Here is a 21,183-nt window from a genome sequence, read left to right as displayed (position 1 = left end):
TGTTCAACAGTGAACTGTACTTGTTAAGTACTTCTGCCGGTCTCCTACTCTTAATATTATTAGTGCCAACGTGTACAACTATATCACCTTTTGTGCCCTTAAAAGATGATATTCGCTCTACAACTATTATTACTACAACTAGTATTATTATTTATGGCAGGGACAGCACTGAGCGAGTCAGTGTATATTAAGGCAGATGGAATTAGAAGTTGAGTAATGTGATGTAGAGCCAAGTTAATAGAATAAAGCTCAGCAGTGAAGATACTACATTCTACAGGTAATGAGACAGAAGTGGTGAATGATGGAAAGATTGCCACAGCACCTACTTGGGTCTCGGTTTTTGATCCGCCTGTATAGATCTTATAGGCCTGTGAATTAGAAGCAGAGTGAGTTTCACATAACTGTGATATTGAAGGGAGAAAAGGTGTTCTTTCCCCACTGTTGGAGATAGTCAATGTAAATTGCAGGGATATTTGTCCACGGTGGATCAGGCGGTGTCATGTCCTGATATATATTGCCGATTTCTATATTTCACGTTTGAGTTAGTTCTTTAAGTCTAAGTGCAGCAGGTCTGTTTTCATTTGGTTTACTGTTGTAAAATGACTCCCATTCGGCATTGTACAGACATCTCCAATTAGGGTGAGAGGGAAGACTGCAATTTTTCGGCATACATCAAAAGCAATGTTTTCCTCCAAAGATGTAAGGGAGGTTCGTGGGCTTCAATGATGGCATTGCATTTGAAATAAGTTGAATTCATAACTAGGTAAATGCTCATAGGGAGTTTAAACTTATAACAAAGTATATAAATTCATAATTTTGAAAATAAAAGGTAAAATAACAATACAATTTCAAAAAGAATTATTTTAAGTTAGGGTAACTACATGTTGATAGTAACAACTGAGACAAAATTTTTATTAAAATCTAATATCCAAGTCAATTTAAAAGTAAATTAGGACAAAAAAAATGAAATTTATAAAAGAGAAAATATAGTTTAATATATTGTAAAATAATTACATTAATATATTTGCGGAGTAATTAAGCAGTCCTGAAATGAAATAAATCAAGATACAAAGGTTTTAATGATATTTTATTGAACTTCTTTCTGTCATAATCATCTCTTGATCAATCAAATCTTTATACATTAAATTTATATTGAATTTACAAAGCATAATGGCATTAGCAATTTTTATATCCATATGGTTTTAACCATCTGACCAACAAACATCGACAAGACAAGATAGAATATACATACTTCAATTAAGGTGGTGTGTTACAACTATATTCCTGGAAAATAAATTTTTCTAGAAAATATAAATAGTTTTATAACCTGCTATTAGTAGATGACTGATAGTAGATTATAAATTACAAAATCTTTTATATGAATTAAAGGTTTTTTTCAAATATAATTTGAGAATGAAGGATGATAAAAAAGCACCGCACTCTGTGTTGATTTACTTCATTACTAGCAAGTTACAATGCAAGTTACATGGTAGTTAAGGCATATCTGATGAAGACTACACAGCCACACAGAAAATATGCTATGAATAGCTGCATTAAAATTATATTAATAAATCAGGCAGTTTGTAAACTCAAAAATTCCTGGTTTACTTTGCCAGTGAAAAACACATTAGAAACAATTACATAAATAAAAGCAAACACAAACAAATTGAAGATAAATAATAACAAATACATTATTTGTTATTTGAAATAATGCAATGCTGCAAAGGGCTATGGGAATACAGAGTATACTAAGGTTCATATGGTTACCATGTATGGTAATTGTTGATGTTAATCATCGTCCAAATAATTGGCCCCTGTATGTACAGACCCAACCAAAAGCAAAAGGAGTATCCCCCATGTTACAGAAGATATCAAAGACAAATAAGAAATTTTTCTATTTCTGGCAGCAACATGACTGGATCATCTGAATGGAACATTCTGGAACACGTTGACAGTTCTTATAGTTGATGATAGCCTGGCTGGTAGGAGTGTTTGTGTTAGTTCTGCTTGAAGAGCCTATTGGTTTTATATTACAATACGGGCAGATGACCTATGTAAACAGGCAGCCATGAAAGCTCGTGGTGTCCTGTTGATGATTTATCGGATGTTATCCTGTAGAGATAGGGAGGTCATAATCCCACTATATAAGTCAATTGTAAGACCACATTTCGAATACTGTGTTCAAGTATGGAAACTTCATCTGAAAAGACACTGAGCTTCTTGAAAGGGTCCAAAGACGGGAATCTCAAATGGTGATTTCAGCAGAAGTACGACTGTATGAAGAATGACTGTGGATTGCAGAGCTTGGCAACCAGGCACCTCAGAGGGATTAGTAAAATGAAAGAAAGTGTAATTCTCACTGTTATAAAGAATTCCAGAATTCGGAATCATAAATTCAAATTACAGGGATTAAGGTTTAGAATACATTGTAGGAAGTTTTCTTTGAGCCATCAAATTGCTGGAACAAGCTGTGCTTGCAGGTGGTTGAGGCTGGCAGTTTGAATAAATTCAAAGGTAATTGGATTACCTGTGTGAGGAGGGAAGCATATAATTCATATTTTCTTATCTACTTGGTGTTGTTTTTTGTACCAGTGCAGCAAAAGCCTGTGGCTTCCTTGCACTATATGGTGAATACTATTACTATTACACTGGACTGAAGGTAGGTACCTGTGCCAAGACTGTTTTGAAAACATGTACCAGTTTGTTGTTAAATCAGAAGCTTCTGTGACCTACTGATAGAACTGGGGAGAGCCATAATGAATAAAAACTCTAAAAAGTCTCCTTAACCTGTGCCAATCTAGAAAGCATTGTGATTTAACCAAAGTTCTAACAATGTCCAGTTTCAACAAAATATAAAGCCAGATCACAGGTGATAACTTTACCAAAATGCATATCACTTCTGCATTCACAGATCCTTTTGAACAGCTTTCTTTGATTTTTACCTAAACAAACCTCTTTGCAATAAATTTATAAACCTCTTTGATGATGATTAATTTCATATGGGATGATTAATTTCAAAGAGGAAGGTGAAGTATCACAAAAAGTGTGATACGTGGAACGATTAATTTCACCTTCCGACGGGGAGTAGGGAGGGAAAGCAAGATTGCGGAGTTGCTGAATGTTTCTGGAAGCAGAGACATTTTGTGTATTTTGATTTTGTGCTTTTTCGCTGACCAGGTGAATCTTATTGCTTATCCCAGCGATGAAAGGGATCACAATGTGACGTGTGTCTTTTGTCAAAGGTAGTTTTTTCCATTGTTAGATTACTGTAGGTGTCAGCTGTGTGGCTTTTAAGATGGAAGCCACTATGCTTCTAATGAAGGGCAGTGGCTACTCATTCTCTCAATGAAGGTACTTCTGATATGTGCTAGTGCAGCCTGGAGTTTATTAAAAGTCTTATTTATTAATATAACTTTAATGTGCAGTCATTTCTGGCATGTTTCCTACCCATGTTTTTGCATAGTCTCCATTGGACATGCCTAAACTACCATTTAACTTGCTGGTAATATACTTGCACTAAATAAACTGGCAGTCTGAAGTGCCTTTTATCATCCTTCATTTAATTTCACTAGGTAATGTCTTTCAAAAATGAGATAAGACTGAATAATATGAGAACTCAAAGTATGAGGTATGGCCAATTATAATTTTGAATGATTCACAAATTACAGAAAATATTTTTTCAATCTTTTCCACATATGCCAGAGTAGCAAACATAAAGCTAGATAATTTTTAAATTTCTGAGATCTGTGGTCTACTTTTGCACAAATTTGGTACTTCTCACTTTTTCAAAATACTTTACAGCACTTTTTTCAAATAGTGCATTCCATAAATTTGAATTTATTGAAGAGTTCAGCCCACATTTCTAGGTATTCACAAGTAATTTTATGCATAGAAAATATTTCACCTTTAAATCACATTATTTTTTTCACCCTGAATTTGTGATAAAAAAAAAAAATTTCTTCAATGTGTAACATCATTTCAATCAGCTGCTGCACATAACTAATGACCTCTATTATGCAATTTTAGATCATTCCATTTTTAGTAATTGTTTATTGAACATGCCAAGCAAAAATTAATTAAAATTAATTTAAAATGCAAATGTGCTAAGGGACTGATAGAGGATAGTGGTTGAAAGTTGAAAAGTAAATAGTAATTCTAATAATTTAGACAGCTGCTGATGTCAGCCAAGGCCAACATGCATGAAATAACATGATACAGAAATCCAATGGCAAACAAAGCAACAAGAAATATAGACAGAATGCATTAGGGAAAGGGGGGGGGGTGAAAAAAAGACCAGGCAGAAGATAGAATATGAATAAAAACAGAAATCAAGTAGATATATCAGAAAAATAATTTGTCAAAAAGTATAATGATTCTGAAAATTATTAATATTGTTAGCTTAACACTAGACATCAGAAAAACCTAAGGCTTAAAAATAAAATATCAATATAATAATCACTTAACAGTAAAGAAAAGAAAGAATGTTAGTTAACATATGCAGTACATCATGTTTACATTATAAAAAGCCAAGCAGAAGACAGAAAAAAAAATAAAACTAGAAATCACAGTAGATATAAATAATTCATCAACAAAATAATAAATGATAATTGCTGAATTTCTGTTGGTTTGATTTAATAAAATTTGGAAGGGCTCAAGAAATCTTTTTAAGCACGCAGATGTCATGTGAAATCTGCCAGATGACTTTCATCACAAAAGAGCTTTGCACTTTTTTTTTTTGAAGATTAATAACAAACCTTTTCTATCTTCCTCAATATAATCGTAACCAAGTCACAAAGGAGGTTAGGCAGGCAAAGGCAGATTACGAGAAATCTTTGGCAAAGGGTGCAGAAAAACAGCAGAGAGTCTTTACTTATGTAAACTCTAGAAGGAAAGGGATGAATCAGATTGGTCCACTGGATATCAATTGTTGTTTGTTGTTTGGTTTTTAGGAGCATTAGCAACTAAGGCCATATTGCTCCAGGGATATGCGGTGGTCATTTCCTGACCTTTTGGCATCCTCCACATTTGGTGGTCAAGAGCTCGAACCCCAGGCTAATCAAGAAGTGTGTGCTACGCACTAATGCTCCTGCCCACATGGCTACGGAGGCACCCCGGATATCAATGGTTCAACTGTTGATAATCCTGCTCAGGTAGCTAACAAACTAAATGAGTAGTTTGCATCTACATTCACACATGAGGAGTTATTCAGAGAGGGGAATGCCAGAGGTGAATTAAACTCTGGTAGTGAGCTAAATGATTTTGTAATAAATGAAAGCAAAGTGGAGGAGAAATTGAAGATAAACATAAGAAAGGCACCTGGGGTGGATGGGATCTATCCAGTTATATTAAAGGAGACAGCAAAGGAAGTAAGCAAATCCTTAGCCATAATTATGAGAGCTTCCTTGGGCTAAGGGGAGGTACCCATGGAATGGAGATTTGCAAATGTGACCCCAATTCACAAAGGAGGATCAAAGGATGACACAAGTAATTACAGATCTGTTAGTTAAATTCTGTTCCAGGGATTTTAATAGAGGCACTGGTTAAAGAAGCACGGCAGGATCATCTAGACAAGACTGCAGTTATAGCTCGGACACAGCATGGTTAAGGGGAAGTCTTGACTGACCAATTTGATTGGATACTATGATGTGGTCCAAAAGGAACTGGATGCAGGGAATAACTTTGATATCATATTTGGATCTTAGAAAAACTTTTGATAATGTTGCACATGGAAGACTGCTGCACAAATTGGAGCAGTGTGGCATTGGAGGCAAATTGCCACTATGGATAAAGGGATGGTTAAGTGGGAGAAGACAGAGGTGGTAATCAATGGACACTGCTCTTCGTGGACTAATGTTATCAGTGGAGTCCCTCAGGGTTCAGTGTTGGGTCTATTGTTGTTTTCTGTATTTATTAATGATACTGATGATGGTATATCAGGCTTAATGTCCAAGTTTGCAGACAATACGAAAGTTGGCAGGGTTCTTAATGACACTAATGACAATACACTGTTGCAACAGGATCTAGAAAAGTTGAGCAGATGGGCCCAGAGGTAGCAACTGAAGTTTTGTTGACACATGCAGTACTTTACAATTGACAAATGTAAAGTACTGCATATGGGAAGCAGTAACTCCAGAGTAATGTATCAACTGTGTGGTCCTACACTGACAGTGGTAGAGAATGAAAAGGACCTGGGGGTAATTGTGTACGCAGATATGAAGGTTTCTGAGCAGTGGAGATGGTCTGCAAGAGTAGTTCATGGTGTCTTGTCAATGATATACAAGAATTTTTCTAGCAGGGTTAAGGAGGTCATTATCCCCTTGTATAAGGTAATGGTCAGGCCACACCTTGAGTACCATAAAGAGGTCTGGAAGCCTCATTTTAGGAGGGATTTAGAGCTGCTGGAGGGAGTGAAGAGAAGGGCAAGAAGATTAGGGAATGGAACAAAGGGTTGCTCTTACGAAGGAAGGCTTAAATTTTGCAAATTGGAGTGTCTGAAGACTAGGCATCTGCAAGGTGATCTGATTGAGGTGTATAAAGTCTTGAATGGTTTGAGCATGCTCAATGCTGATGGGATTCTTCCTCTTGATCAGAATAATCGCCTGAGAGGGCATAAATTCAAATTGAGGAAAGACAATGGTAGGATAGATGTGTGGAAGTTTGCCTTTAGCCAGCAGGTCGTTGATTGCTGTAGAAATGTAAAAGTTGATAGCTTAAACAGATTCAAGGCAAACAGATTCTAGACAAACTTTTGGGTGAAATTAGAAGATTTTTTTTTTTTTGGCTGATGCTATACAAGCTTGCTTTCTTGCATCGTTTGCCTTTGCTAATGCTAATATATATTTAGTTTTAATAAGGGTGTTTTTGAAACAATATTTTACATTTTGACAGAGTAATTACATGAAAGAACCTGACAGATCTACCAACAATAATTTAGTTGAATGAGTGCCATTTTAGTTCATTTGTTTCCTAAAAGAAGAAGACATCATTATTAGTTTTGATCCATTTCCTAGAAATAACAACAAATAAAACCTAATGGATTAAAAGAAAATTAGTGTCCATGCCACTCTAGTTCAAGGAAATGCACCATCTGTGGCCATAATGCGCCAATATATTATGGATAATATCTTCAACTGCAGTTTGAGTACTGAAGAATGTAAGAACTAGAGTAATGCAAGTAAAAAGCATATTACAATAAGGCAAGAAGTTAGGGTAAATCTTAAGATACAATTGTAATCTGTTGCAGAATTTGAATATTTTGTATTAAGAAATACTGCTGAATACTTGATGGTAGCCGAGCATTCTGGTCTCTTACTAAAGATATCGGCCGCAAAATTTCATTACCTCATACAGTGGGGGGACACGTGTGTTCCCCCCCACTTTTTCTTACTATTGAATATACCATGAATTGTCAAACTAATAGAGTAAGCTTATCTGCGAAAAGATCTAAACCTCCCAAGGACTTCCTAATTCATTTCACAGATATACATGGTTTCAATTCTAATCTCAACGATGTCCATTTCCACTTGCAGTCTGCCAAACCCCATGTACTTTTTCTGACAGAATCTCAGTTATCAGCTGATTCAACTATTGCTCATCTCAGTTGCCCAAATTATTCGCTGTATAATTTCTTTTCGCCTCAAACGTGGTACTTGCGCTTATGTCCATTCTGATATTCCCTGTCAGAGACTTGGTAATTTGGAATCTCCTCTTTTCGATCTCTGGCTTAAAATCTCTTTACCTCATTGTGTCAAATTCACCTGTTGTCTCTACTGTTTCCCAACTCCACTAATCACTTGGAGCTCTTCTACTTCCTCTCTTTGCAACTTGACTTTCTCCAGTCCAACTTTCCTAGCAGTGAGGTAATTTTCCTTGGTGTAATGTTCACAACTCCAGCTGGCTTCCGTTTTCTAGTCACACCGACCCAGATGCTGAGGTTTTTGCAATTACTAATGACCTTACACAGATTGTTCATTTACCTACAAGAATACCAGACAATCCTAACGATACAGCCAACACGCTTGATCTTTTTCTCACAAACAACCCTTTTAAGTACAAGGTCGAAGTGAGTGGTCTTTTAGGCACCTCAGATGGAGCCTTTATCTCATGACTATTCCCAACCCCGTGTTGTTTGGCATTACAAGAATGAAAAATGGGATGACCTGCGAGATTTCTTTTCTTCTTTTCCTCGGTTAGACTACTGTTTCAAAACTCCTGATGTCAATGTTAGCTCAGATTGTGTCAGTGAAATTATTCTTGTAGGAATGGAATCCTTTATCCACACTCCACTTTAAAATCTCGTCCTTTATCTAAACCTTGGTTTTCCAATAAATATGCTAAGGCCGTTCAGGAGAAGAATGTTGCATATTGTAATTGGCTTGTTTCCAATTCTTCAGTTTCATTTTCTGCCTACACCAAAGCTCGCAACAATTGTAAAGCAGTTATTAATCAGTCCAAACTAGATTTTGAACAGGCTAAGAGTAGAAAACTTGCTTCTTGCCCTGGTGGTAGCTGAGCATTCTGATGTCTTACCAAAGCTATCAGCCACAACTTCTGCCCATCTCTGCTCCCACCTCTGTCAAAACCAGATGGTTCTGTTGTCACTTCGGTCAAGGACAAAGCTGACCTGCTAGCATCCTATTTTTCTTCCAACTCATATATTAATGATCTTGGTAAAACACCTCCCACCATTTCCATCATGCTCCATTCAATGCCTCCTGTGGTCTTCCGTCAAAAGGATGTCAGAAGGATTTTGACGAATCTTGATGCCAAGAAAGCTCCAGGTCCTGATGGTATTTCTCCACTTGTTCTCTAAACTTATACTCCTGAACTTACTCCTGTTCTTTGCTGCCCTTTTCACTTTCATATTCCAAAGGTATTTGTCCTTGTGCTTGGAAATTTACTCATATCCAGCCAGTTCCTAAAAAGGGTAACAAATCCCTCCCATCCAATTATTTTCCCATTGCAATTACCTCTACTCTTTATAAAGTAATGGAAAAATCAATTAACTACCAACTCTTAAACTACCTAGAAACCTTCCGTCTGATCAATGATCACCAGTATGGATTCCATCAGTGTTGATCCACTGGTGATATTCTGGCTTATGTTACCCATGTATAGACAAATTCAATGGAAAAGTTCGGTGAAACACAAGCAGTTGCTCTTGACATCTCAAAGGCTTTCGATCATGTTTGGCATAAGGGTTTTCTAAACAAGCTTCCATCTTATGGTTTGCCAACTGTTTTTTGTAATTGGTTATCTGGTTTTCTCTCTGATCGTTCACTGAGGGTGATGATAGATGGTTCTCTGTCTTCTAACTTCTCCACTAATGCTGGTGTCCCCCAAGGTTCAGTTCTTTCCAAACACTCTTTTCCTCTTGTATATTAATGACTTTCTTCCATTGACTGGAAATCCTATCCATAGTTTTGCCGATGAAAGCTTATTGCATTCCACTTTCTATTTTTAGACACCTTGCCCTGCTCAATCAGCTTCAACTTCTTGAATATCCGCTACCAATTCCTTAAATGCTGATCTCCAGTGGGGCAAAGACAACTTAGTTGATTTCAATCCTTCTAAAACTCAGTCTTGTCTTATATCTCGAAAAAAGGATTCTTCTGCTGTTATGCTTATCTTTGGTGACACTCTGATTTCTAAGCAAGTTGATATATCTCTTTTGGGGATTACCCTGACTTCTAATCTCTCCTGGCACAAGCACATTACAAATATTGCTTCGTCTGCATCTAAAAAACTTCGTTTTCTCTTTCGCTCTCGGCATTACTTTTCTTCCAAACAGCTATTCACTCTGTTCAAATCACAAATCTGCCCTACCATGGAATATTGTTCCCACATCTGGAGCGGTTCCCACAAAACCTCTCTTAGGGTTCTAGATTCCATTCAAAAGAGGGCAGTTATGTTGTTTAATGACTCATCTCTAACAGAGTCTCTTCACTCGCTGTCTCATAGACATAATGTTTCTGCTGCATGCCTTTTCTACAGATACTTCCATGGGCACTGTTCTTCTGAATTGGCTTCTATAATTCCCACTCTCTCTTTCAAAACAGTCTGAACATGTGCCGCCACCAGCCAACATCCATTTACTGTCCAACTTCAAACTCACAGAACTAACTTTTCATCTTCCTTGTTTATTCATTCAGCTGCTGTTTTCAGGAACAACCTTCTTTCATGTCTTTCTTGAAAATTAGTCTACAGAAGTTCAAGTCTAATTCGAACAAATATCTTTTCTCATCTTCTCAATCTCCAACCCAAGCATGGTACTAACTACTATAAGTTCTAATACCTCTCGTGTTTGGGATTTTCATAAAAAAAGAAAAAAATAATAATAATAAAAAATCCATAGTGTTAACTTTAAGCAGGCTTAAATTGAATTGATATAAAATGAATTCATTTTCAGAGTTGACAAAATCAACTTTGAAACTGAAGTGTCCAATAAATTCCTGTTTATATTTTATGGTGGCTGTAATGTTTTTGGTTTTTAATTTTAAGAATTACAAAAATTAAAAACATCACAGGCATAATGTCCCTTCAATAAAATATAAACATGTAATTAATAGTTTCTTCCATAAAATATAAACATAAAATTAATAGTCTCTTCAATTTTATGGTACAGACCATTGTCCGTACTGTAAAATGGAAGAGACTATTAATTTCATGTTTATATTTCATGGTTGTAACTTTTTTTTCACATTTTTTTTTAAAATAACATGTGAAAAACAGCATTTTTAAATATTTAATTTTCTTATTAAAAAATAAAAACTTATAAAAATTAATGATGGACCTCAATTCAGAAATGATATATTGGTATACTGCAAGCAGAATTTAAAAAAAATCTAAAAACTTTTTCCATAAATACAAAACAAATAGATGACAGGGTTAGTTCGATCAATGCTGGGTTAAAAGGCCCAAATATAGAATTCATGAAAATTCATCCACGAGGAGTCAAATTGTTACATATGGATGGATGAACAAACAGACAGACGTGGTAAAAACAAAGGGCCATTATGCTAAAGCAGGACCTAATAAAATAAAAACAGTCAGCAATGAATCTATTCTCCCCAGAAAACTTAGCACTTGATCCATAACTGACAATGCAGCATTTGAAACATTAGACAGCTAAGGCAAATGGTACTGATTTGAATTGTTGCAACTTTTATACTGCTCAGAAAGGAAAGAACAGCACTATAATCATAACAAATAGCTCACTCACATTTAGAGAGAATTTAAATAATGAACACTACATGGATTTTAAAAATTTAAATAATGAATGCTACGTGGATATATAAACTAAAAACTGCATTGGAATACTAAGTTGGTAAAGAAACCATAAAATATAAATTAACAGAAAAAAATTCCATCTTAATTTAGGCATAAAAGCAGCAGTTATATCAAACAACATTGAAAATACACATGCACGTATAAGAGTGGGGAAATTGGAAAACAAAGAAAACCTGCAGTAAAAAGAATATGTAATGGGGGGTTCAAAAAAAATTTGTATTCACTCAGAAGTAGTTGTGATAGAAGTTTGAAGCAAATGCCATGTGTTTTTAAATGTAGTCACCAGACAAAATGAGATATTTTTGCCACCTCTCAATACACTTCCACAGGCCAGTTTTGTAAAACTCCCCTCACTGTCCTTCAAATCATGACTTGATAGCAGAAATCACCTCATCATCTGCAGCAAAGTGTTTTCTATGAAGAAAGGACTTCAAGGAAGGAAATAAGGAGGAAGAAATCCTAGAGTGCAAGGTCAGGGGAATAAGCAGAATGTAGCAATATTTCAAACCCACACTGTTGAGTTTGACAGTTTCCCAGTGTTCTTTCTTTTATAGCAGCATGTAGCTTTATGATATTTGTTTGTTTATAGGCTTTACAGTGCAAGGGAAACAAGGCCAAAATGCACCTAACTATGGTAGTAACTTTATGAGGAGATTGGAATAATACTTCGCCATCATAGTACAGCCCTTTTGAAGATAATGTTGGTATTACACCATGCTGCTCCCAAAAAACTGACAGCATTGTCTTACCAGCACTTTGTCGCAAAAGAAAGGCATCTGGGGTGGATGGGATCTATCCAGTTATACTAAAGGAGGTGGCAAAGGAAGTAAGCAAACCCTTAGCCATAATAAGAGGGCATCCTTGTTTTTCTTTGCATCCTTTGCCAAAGATTTCTTGTAATCTGCCTTTGCTTGCCTAACCTCAAGATGTGGATCTCTTGGAAAGGGTGAAGAAGAGCAACTTGACTAATTTGTCAGAGTATTCCTACTCTCTTGGACAGGATTAATGTACAAAAATTTGCTTTCAGCCTACCATCTGGTTGTGGATAGTTTTAATAAATTTAATAGAGAATTAGATACATTATTACAGGAGATGGATAGATGAGGTGGGCAGTGTGATTTTTTTTTTTTTTTTTTGGTTGATGCCATATAAGCTTGTTTCCTTGCATCACTGGCCACTATTAATAACAAAGATGCCCACTAATTTGAAATCAGGAACACCAAATAATCAGATTGTGAACTGTTGGCTACTGACACTGGTAATACAATTATTTCAGATGTTATTTAGGTCCTCATCAGTGAAAATGATAGGCAAAACAGAAAAATCCCAAATGAACAGACATTCTTATACATATTCTCTGGCCGCAGCCATTTCCAACTCTGGGTAAACTGTACTTTAATCTAGATAGATACTGAGGATGCCTAAATGAATCAAACAGAATTAATGAAAAGAAACCAAATAAATCTGCATATCAAAAAACACAATAAAATAAACAACTGATTCCATTATTTAAAAGAAGGAGAGCATAAATAATAATTAAATCCATTAATTAAAAAGGAAAACCATAAATAATAAACCAACCATCATGTAAATAATGCCTTATATTCACAAAATTCAAATGGACATTCATACTGTAATTGTATTACAGTGCAATGCTAAGTAAATATTTTAAGTAATGGAATCAGTTGTTTGTTTTACTGTTTCATTTGATATGCATATCATGGCCAATAATGCATTACCTATGTTGTGGAAGTATGTCTGGGAAGGTCCATCATCAGGACAACACTTCATATTATACTGTTCATGTTGGGACAGACCAGTTTGAGGACATAAGCATCAAAAAATTGGACTGGCCCGCCTAATGCCATGACTTCACTACTTTAATCCAACTGGGGGCATGTGAGGAGAGGAGAGAGTGCCCCAAAAAAACGGGGCTAAGATCACCACTTTGAAGACTGAATGGCAGAAAATATCAAAAGATATTTACAAAAAATTGGTGAAGAATGTTCTGCAGAGACTACAGGCAGTCATAAAGGCTAAAGATTTTAGCACATGCTATTAGTTTTCCTGTAAATAAAGGTTATTTTTGTAGATATCCAGGTGACCAGATATTAATTGCAAGACAGTGGGCATCTGTAAGGTGCACATAGGTTTGCACGTTGTGCTGGCTGAAACACTTGAAATAACTCACTGAAGGAACTAGACTGCTACTTCCTGAGATTGGCTAACTACAGCTCTGACTGAAGAGAACTTCAAAATTCTTCCATTCTATGAGGTACTCAAACACAGACCTTTCCATATGAGTGACAAGTGGCAAAACCACTATACTGTCACAGAGGGGATAAACATGATGAAAATGAATTTTAAATAAAGTAACTATGGAGAAAAATTATCTATGAAAGCACCGCGGGTTAACATAGGGAACAATATGGCTTTTGAATGTCATTGGAGTGAAGGAAGGGCAAGAGGAGTCAAAATTACAACCAATTACTACCATGTGATCAATAGCATGTTAATCAAACATTTTAAATTTATAAAATTAGACTTGCATTACCTTGTACCACTTTTTATCCCGCTCTGTGGCTGCTGCATAATACTGAAGAATCATAGGAATAGATGTTTCATTAATGCCCTGAAGACTTTCCTGCCATTCTCCTAGCTTGAGATAACATCTAGATATAAAAATATGTTATCAGTGAAAGAAGGAAAAATTTTTAACAGTTTTATTTAAATAGTGGTCCATAAGTAAGGAAACACGTCTAACTGTATATATTATTATTATTTTATATTATTTTAATTTTAATTAATTAAAATTAATTAAAATTATTTTAATTAATTAATGCTAGCACAATAGAATGGGAACAAAAACTTAAAAAAAAAAAATTTTAATTAAAACTTATGCTCAATACGGCCACAATCTGAATGAGTATTTTGTATATATATTCACACTTGAGGAGTTATTAAGGGAGGAAAATGCCACAAGTTTATCAAACTGTAACAGGATCCTTAATGATTTTGTAATAACTGAGAGCAAAGTGGAGAAGAAATTATTCAAGTTAAACATAAGAAAGGCACATGGGGTGGATGGAATCTATCCAGTTATATTAAAGGAGGTGACAAAGGAAGTAAGCAAACCTTAACCAACATTATCATGAGAGCATCCTTGGACTCAGGGAAAGTCCCTATGGACTGGAGATGTGCAAATGTATCCCCAGTTCACAAAGGGGGATATAAGGGTGACACGAGTAATTACAGATCGGTTAGTTTAACTTCTGTTCCGGGGAAAATAAGGGAGTCACTTGTTAAAGATGCATTGCAGGATCATCAAAATAATAATTCAGACATGGGTTTGTTAAGGGAAAGTCTTGTCTGACAAATTTTATTGGATACTATGATGTGGTTACAAAGGAACTGGATACAAAAAATAATTTTTGCAGATATTGCAAAGGTTGGCAGGGTTGTAATGGCAGTGTGCTACTGCAAAAAGATCTAGAAAATTTGGGCAGTGGGCTGAAAAGTGGTAACTGAAGTTTAACATTGACAAATGATAAGTACAGCATATAGAAGTAACCCCAGAGAAACGTACCAACTGCATGGTACTACACTTAGGGTGGCAGAAAATTAAAAAGATCTGGGAGTAATTGTGCAGTCAGATATGAAGTTTTCTGAGCAATGCAGACAAGCTGCCAGAGAAGGCCATGGGGTATTGTCAATGATATACAGGAATTTTGCTAGTAGGGAAAAGGAGGTGATTATCCCTTTGTATAAGGCAATGGTCAGGCCACGTCTTGAGTACTGTGTACAGGTCTGAATGCCTCATTTTAGGAAGGATGTAGGAAAAAGAGGGAATAGAGCAAAAATGCAATTAAATCTGATGTAAGCAAAAATAAATATTGATACATGATCAGGTGGTATATCCATGATCAAGTATTGATACAGGGTACATCTTTAGAGGACTAAACCCAATCATGTATCAAGGACTGCATTTCTATACTTGTCTATAACTGTGGAAGAGAAATAATTTAAGAATAAATAAATTGGGATCGAAATGGGAAAGCAGTATAACTCTTACAAGGTAGTCCCAATGCAGTGTATGCTTTATAAAATAAAATAAGATAAATTAGAACTACGTATGTAATGTAAAAAAAAAAAAAAAATTTAACTGAGTAGAAAATGCAAACAGAAGTAATGGAATTTGAAGCAGGCATTGAGTATAAGGCTAGGGAGTGAATTAAGGATAGGGAAGGGATAAAAGTGTAATTGAATAAATAAAGGTGAAGATAGTGAGAGTTTAAAGATAGCATCAATGTTCATATCACCCTCGTATTGCACTAATAGCTTTAAAAATGAGAAAAATTAGAAGTAGAAAGTATAAAGATAAAAAGTTAAGAAAAGATAGAAATACAAGATTAGCTGGGAATGTAAAGCTCATCCTTTTAGTAAGGATGGGCTTTACCCTGACTATGTAAGTATTAATAAGAAAAAGAGACTATACCAAATGCTTGCATAATGTCAAGTCAAAAATAAGAGTCAAAAAAGGAGAGATCTAAAAACTGAAAACATAAATAGTTGCTAAAAAGGGTATAAATTCGATACCTGGAATATTTAAGTAATGCATGGTGGAGAGAAGTGGTGGGAAATGGCAGTGCGAACATATACGGTTGAGACGTTAGCTGTAACTAAAGCAGTAACATAGCGAGAGTTCTACAAACTCATATTAATTTATAGTGATAAAACTGACCTGAAAGAGAGCTGCAAAAAATTGATTATAAGTGACCTCTATAGTCGTTTTTGATAAGTAAGTGTATAGTGAATACATAAACGAAGTGTTGGAAAGGAGAAAACATATCTACATCGGAAACTATAATGTAAATATGCAGAATAATTAAATTCCGCATACAGACAGGTATAAGAAATATGAAAGCAGGAATGTACACTCCAAGGATGAAGGTGCAAATACCAATTTCAAAAAAGATACTGAAAATAGTATTTAACAAGTCCAGCATTAAAAGAAGCGGAAAAAAAAAAATGGCTACTAAGTGTTTAAGCATGTGAAAGGAGTATATAGAATGAATGTAGAAAAAATTGATGGATTTAGGGCCAAATGACAGGGCCATAAAGTATCAAACAAAGTATAGAGTGTCTGTATAAATAATGCCTTACTATAGTAAACATATATCAAGGTAACAATTTGTAACATATAATAAGTAATATGACATCTTTGGCTGGAAAGAATTCATATGAAATCTTAAGCTGGAAGGGATGGAGATGACCTAAAGGTCAATAAAAATGTTTGTGTCCAACAGGTGAGGTTATATTGTATAAGGGAGGTTTTATTACAGTAAATAAAAATGATGTTGAAGATTCTAGATAGAAATATATAATCAATTGGAAGTGAACAGTTATAGCAGAAAATTCCAAATAATAATTCCAGTAATAATAAATATATTCAATGCTGATAGAGTGGTGAATATATCCAAGAAGTCTCCATAAAGAAATTCAGTGTACAAGTTGATTGAAGAATAGTACACATATATCGAGCTGAGGGTTTGAAGGCTGTATAAGAGGAGTCCTATTAAAGAACTCAGATAATATTGAAAATCAAAGTTAGAAATGTCCAGAGTGATAAGAAATCCTTAGCTTGAAAAGGATAAAGAGAAAGTATAAGTGAAGATTTACAGTGGTCAGCAAATATTATACTAAAGATTCAGGGTGAAGATATCCACCTAATTAGAAGTGGACAGGTGTAGCAGAAAATTCAAAAAATGATGAATAAATCCAATAATGATAGAGAGGTGAATAAACCCTAATGTAGTCAAATTAAACTCATGAACAACATAAAATTCTAAGATGATATTGTTGTCTAGAGCAATTACTTGAAAGATCCAAGAAACATATAAGTTGAAAACAAACTTGCATCAGTACCTAAAAACAAAATATGAACTGTTAATAAAAGTCTCCATACAGGCCAGTAACTTATAATTATATGTGATTTTTGATGGATTTTTATTAAACATAAAGATAAATGTATATAGAAAAGAGAAAAATTTAGTGAATAAAGGAACCAAAAGAAAATCATACCATAGGAAATCACGTGAAGTTATTACTCTCTAAGTAGTGGGAATACCACCATAAAATATTACAACTGTACAAATACTCACTAGAAATGACCTGATTAAAGTATAATATAACCAAATTTATGTCTTATAAATTGAGCAACAATATTAAAACTGTATTAGATGAAAAAGATAGGGATATTGTTTTTAATTAGCTTATTGTAAAGCATTAGTGAACAATAAATGGTTACTGCAAATGTATGCTAGTCTGATGACTTGAGTACATATATTTTTATGCACTTTTTTGGAAATACAGGTCGACCTTCACTAATCCGGCAGCGTTGGGACCTGGGGGTGCCGGATTAGTGATTTTGCCAGATCACCAGTGGTTATTTTAGCACATGCAGTTTACCCAACAGCTAACCACCTCCTCCTACCTTTAATTAAAACGTTGACTATCAAGCCAGTTTAAGAAAAAAATTCTCCAGGGGCCAAAAAATATTTAGCAGATAATTTGATTAGTAATTCTAAAATAAATATTGTAATGTCAGTGTCGCTTAAAATATATATATATAAAAAGGAGACTTTTTTTATGTCACATATATGTGGCCGACGTGGCTCAGTAGGTTACTTTATTTCTTGAGAAGCCGTGTTGGACACATACGTGTGACGCTATTACTTCGCAACAAGTTTGTCAGTATTGTTAGAGATTTTGTGAAAACAAGTTTGTTAGCACGCTGTATTATCCATCATATTGTGTTGTGTTTTTCTGTAAGTTTGTACAAGTGTGTTGTAAAAAAAAAAAAAAAAAAAAGAAATCTAAAAAGAAATGGCTAAAAGAAAATTAGTAAAATAAGAGGAACTGAGATAAATTGCTGGAATTTACAATTAACAGAGAAACTTCTCACAGAACACATCATTGTCAAGTTTTTTCAGAAGTTTAACTTTATCTGTTATGAACAATGTACGGTGTTTGCGCTTTACACCACGAGAGGCACTTCCTTTATGTATTGGAACAATGGCTGGGGCTAAATGTGAGTAGGTTATAATAATAATAAATACAGAAAAACAAGTGGGAATGACTTGCTAGTGTTTACGTGTTCGCGCCAACAGCTGATGCTGCAATCAATGCCACCAAAACAGTAGCAGCAGGTCGGTGCGCCGACCTGGGAAATTTGAAATTACATTTGCAGAAATTATGTCCGAATTAGCAGTGGAACTGGATTACTGGTGGCTGGATTAGTGATGGTTGACCTGTACTGGAGTTCCAATTAGTAAAGTAGATGATATTGAAGTTGAACTTATTTCTTTTTTATAAAATAGGAAGGTGATATTAAGGTCAAGGAATTTGGCTGTATGATTGGCTGTGTTTTCTTTATTTAACTTAAGTTCACTGGGGTATATTGTTTTGGCTATGGATTCAAACCCAGGATGTCATCTATATACTGAAACGGCAAAAAGTTATCGTTAAGGTTGCTTGTAGTATATATTCTTCATAGATTATCACAGATACAAAGACAGATTAATGAAAATATATGGAACCATTATGTTAATCTCTGTCTATTTAATAGCATTAGCAGGGCATATGATGCAAGTAAGCAAGTTTAAACCACCCTTCCTATTTCACCCATCCAGTCACTCCAAATCTTTGTCTAGTTCTGCCTTGAACTTATTTATGTTGCTGACCTCCACTACAATAGATAGAAGTGTGTTCCAACTATCAATCACCTGATGGCTAAAGGCGAATTCCTGCACATCAATTCTACAATTGTCTTTTCTAAATTTGAATTTATGCCCCCTCAGGTGAGTAATCTAAGCAAGAGGAAGAACCCTATTAGCATTGAGCTTGCTCAATACATTCAAGGCTTTATACACCTCAATTAGATCACCTCACAGGTGCCTAGTCTACAGAATCTGCAATTTGCAGAACTTAAGCCTTTCATGGTAATACCAACCTTTTGTTCGACTCACCAATCTCGTTGCCCTTCTCTGTACTCATTCCAGCAGCTCTACATCTTTCCTAAAATGAGGCCTCCAGACCTGTATACAGTACACAAGGTGTGGCCTGACCATTGCCTTATACAAGGAAACAATCACCCCCTTATCCCTGCTAGCAAAATTCCCATATATCATCGACAAGACACCATGAGCTACTCTTGTAGCCTTTTTGCACTGCTCAGAAAACTTCATATCTGACTGCACAATTATCCCCAGGTCCTTTTCATTCTCCACTATGATGAGTATAGTACTACCCAGTTGATACATTAATCTGGGTTTACTGCTACCCATATGCAGTACTTTTACATTTGTCAATGTTAAACATGAGTTGCTGCCCCTCAGACCATCTACTCAACTTTTCCAGATCCTGTTGCAGTAGCATACTATCATTAGGATCATTAATAACCCTGCCAACCTTTGTATCGTCTGCAAACTTACACATTAACCCTGATATACCTCCATCAATATCATTGATAAATACTGAAAACAACAATGGGCCCAGCCCAACACCGAAAACTGGGGGACTCCACTAATAACATTAGTCCATGAAGAGCAGTGTCCATTGATAACCACTCTTTGTCTTCTCCCACTCAACCATCTTTTTATCCATTGTAGCAACATGCCCTTAATGCCATACTGTTTTGATTTGTACGGTAGTCTTCCTTGTTTGTTTTGTTTGTTTTATTTGATTTTTAGGAGCACTAGCAACTAAGGCCATATTGCTCCGGGAAATGCGGTGATCATTCCCTGACCTTTCCGCATCCTCCATATTTGGTGGTGAAGGGCTCGAACCCCGGTCTAATCAAGAAGCGTGTGCTACGCCCTGCTCCTCCTTCCCACCTGGCGTCTTCCATGTGCTACAGTATCAAAAGCTTTCCTAAAATTCAAGTATATGATATCAAAATTATTCTTTGCATCCAATTCCTTTGTGACCATATCATAATATCCAATAAAATTTGTCAGACAAGACTTCCCTTAACAAACCCATGCTGTGTCTGAACTATAACTGCAGTCTTGTATAGATGATCCTGCATCAATTCCTTAACCAGTGACTCCATTATTTTCCCTAGAACAGAAGTTAAACTGACAGGTCTGTAATTACATGTGTCACTCTTTGTGAATTGGGGACACATTTGATCATCTCCTGTCCATGGAGACCTCCCCCCCTTCATCCAAGGAAGCTTTCATAATTATAGATAAAAGGCTTGCTTACTTCCTTTGATGCCTCCTTTAATATAACTGGATAGACCCCATCCATCCCAGGTGTCTTTTTTATGTTTAACTTCAACAATTTTCTCCTCCACATTGCTCTCAGTTATTAAAAAATCACTTAGCTGCCTGTTAGAGTTTAGTAAACTTCTGGCATTCCCCAACTAACCCTAGGGGCTCACATCTGGTTAGCACGGGCTTGGCACACCCAGGGTCCTGAGCTGTATGTCATCATTCTTCTCTTTCTTGGTGATTCCTTTCTACTTCTCTTTCTCTCTACTTTTCGGGAATTTTTTTTGGCTAGCACAGCATAAGCCTCAGGCTTTCTTGAACATATAGCTCATAATAATAATAATAATAATGAAGGATTACTTCGAGAACAACACAGCACCGCTCTACCAGGCCATAAGGAAGATAGATAAGTGGTATGCTCCACTCAACCAAGTGAGGTTGAGTGGGGCATAGTGGGTTGACTGCAGCAAGATGACAGCCAAGAACTGCTCCTTCCATAGGTTTTTTTTTTTTTTTTTTTTAATGCTGAAGTTATATTTCTACAATACTGGTTGCACCGAACCAAATGATGAATGATGATTATTCTTCACAGCTTTCATGATATCATTTGAGGGATGCA

General features: G+C 35.6%; 1 protein-coding gene across 1 annotated transcript in view; it reads right to left on the bottom strand.

Annotated features, from left to right (window-relative positions):
• mTor (serine/threonine-protein kinase Tor) overlaps positions 1 to 21,183 on the bottom strand; it is a 704,297-nt gene that overhangs the window by 158,906 nt on the left and 524,208 nt on the right. Inside the window, exon 40 of the mRNA XM_090387576.1 lies at positions 13,844 to 13,961. Within this exon, the coding sequence (XP_090243702.1) occupies positions 13,844 to 13,961 (118 nt within the window). The remainder of the gene's footprint in view (positions 1 to 13,843; positions 13,962 to 21,183) is intronic.

The sequence above is a fragment of the Mastigoproctus giganteus genome, chromosome 13, assembly GCF_048544385.1.
Source record: "Mastigoproctus giganteus isolate SK-2022 chromosome 13, ASM4854438v1, whole genome shotgun sequence".
In the NCBI taxonomy this organism is placed as follows: Eukaryota; Metazoa; Arthropoda; class Arachnida; order Uropygi; family Thelyphonidae; genus Mastigoproctus; species Mastigoproctus giganteus.
The sequence above is the reverse complement of the archived record's forward strand: the minus strand, read 5'-3'. Positions and strand labels throughout refer to the sequence as shown.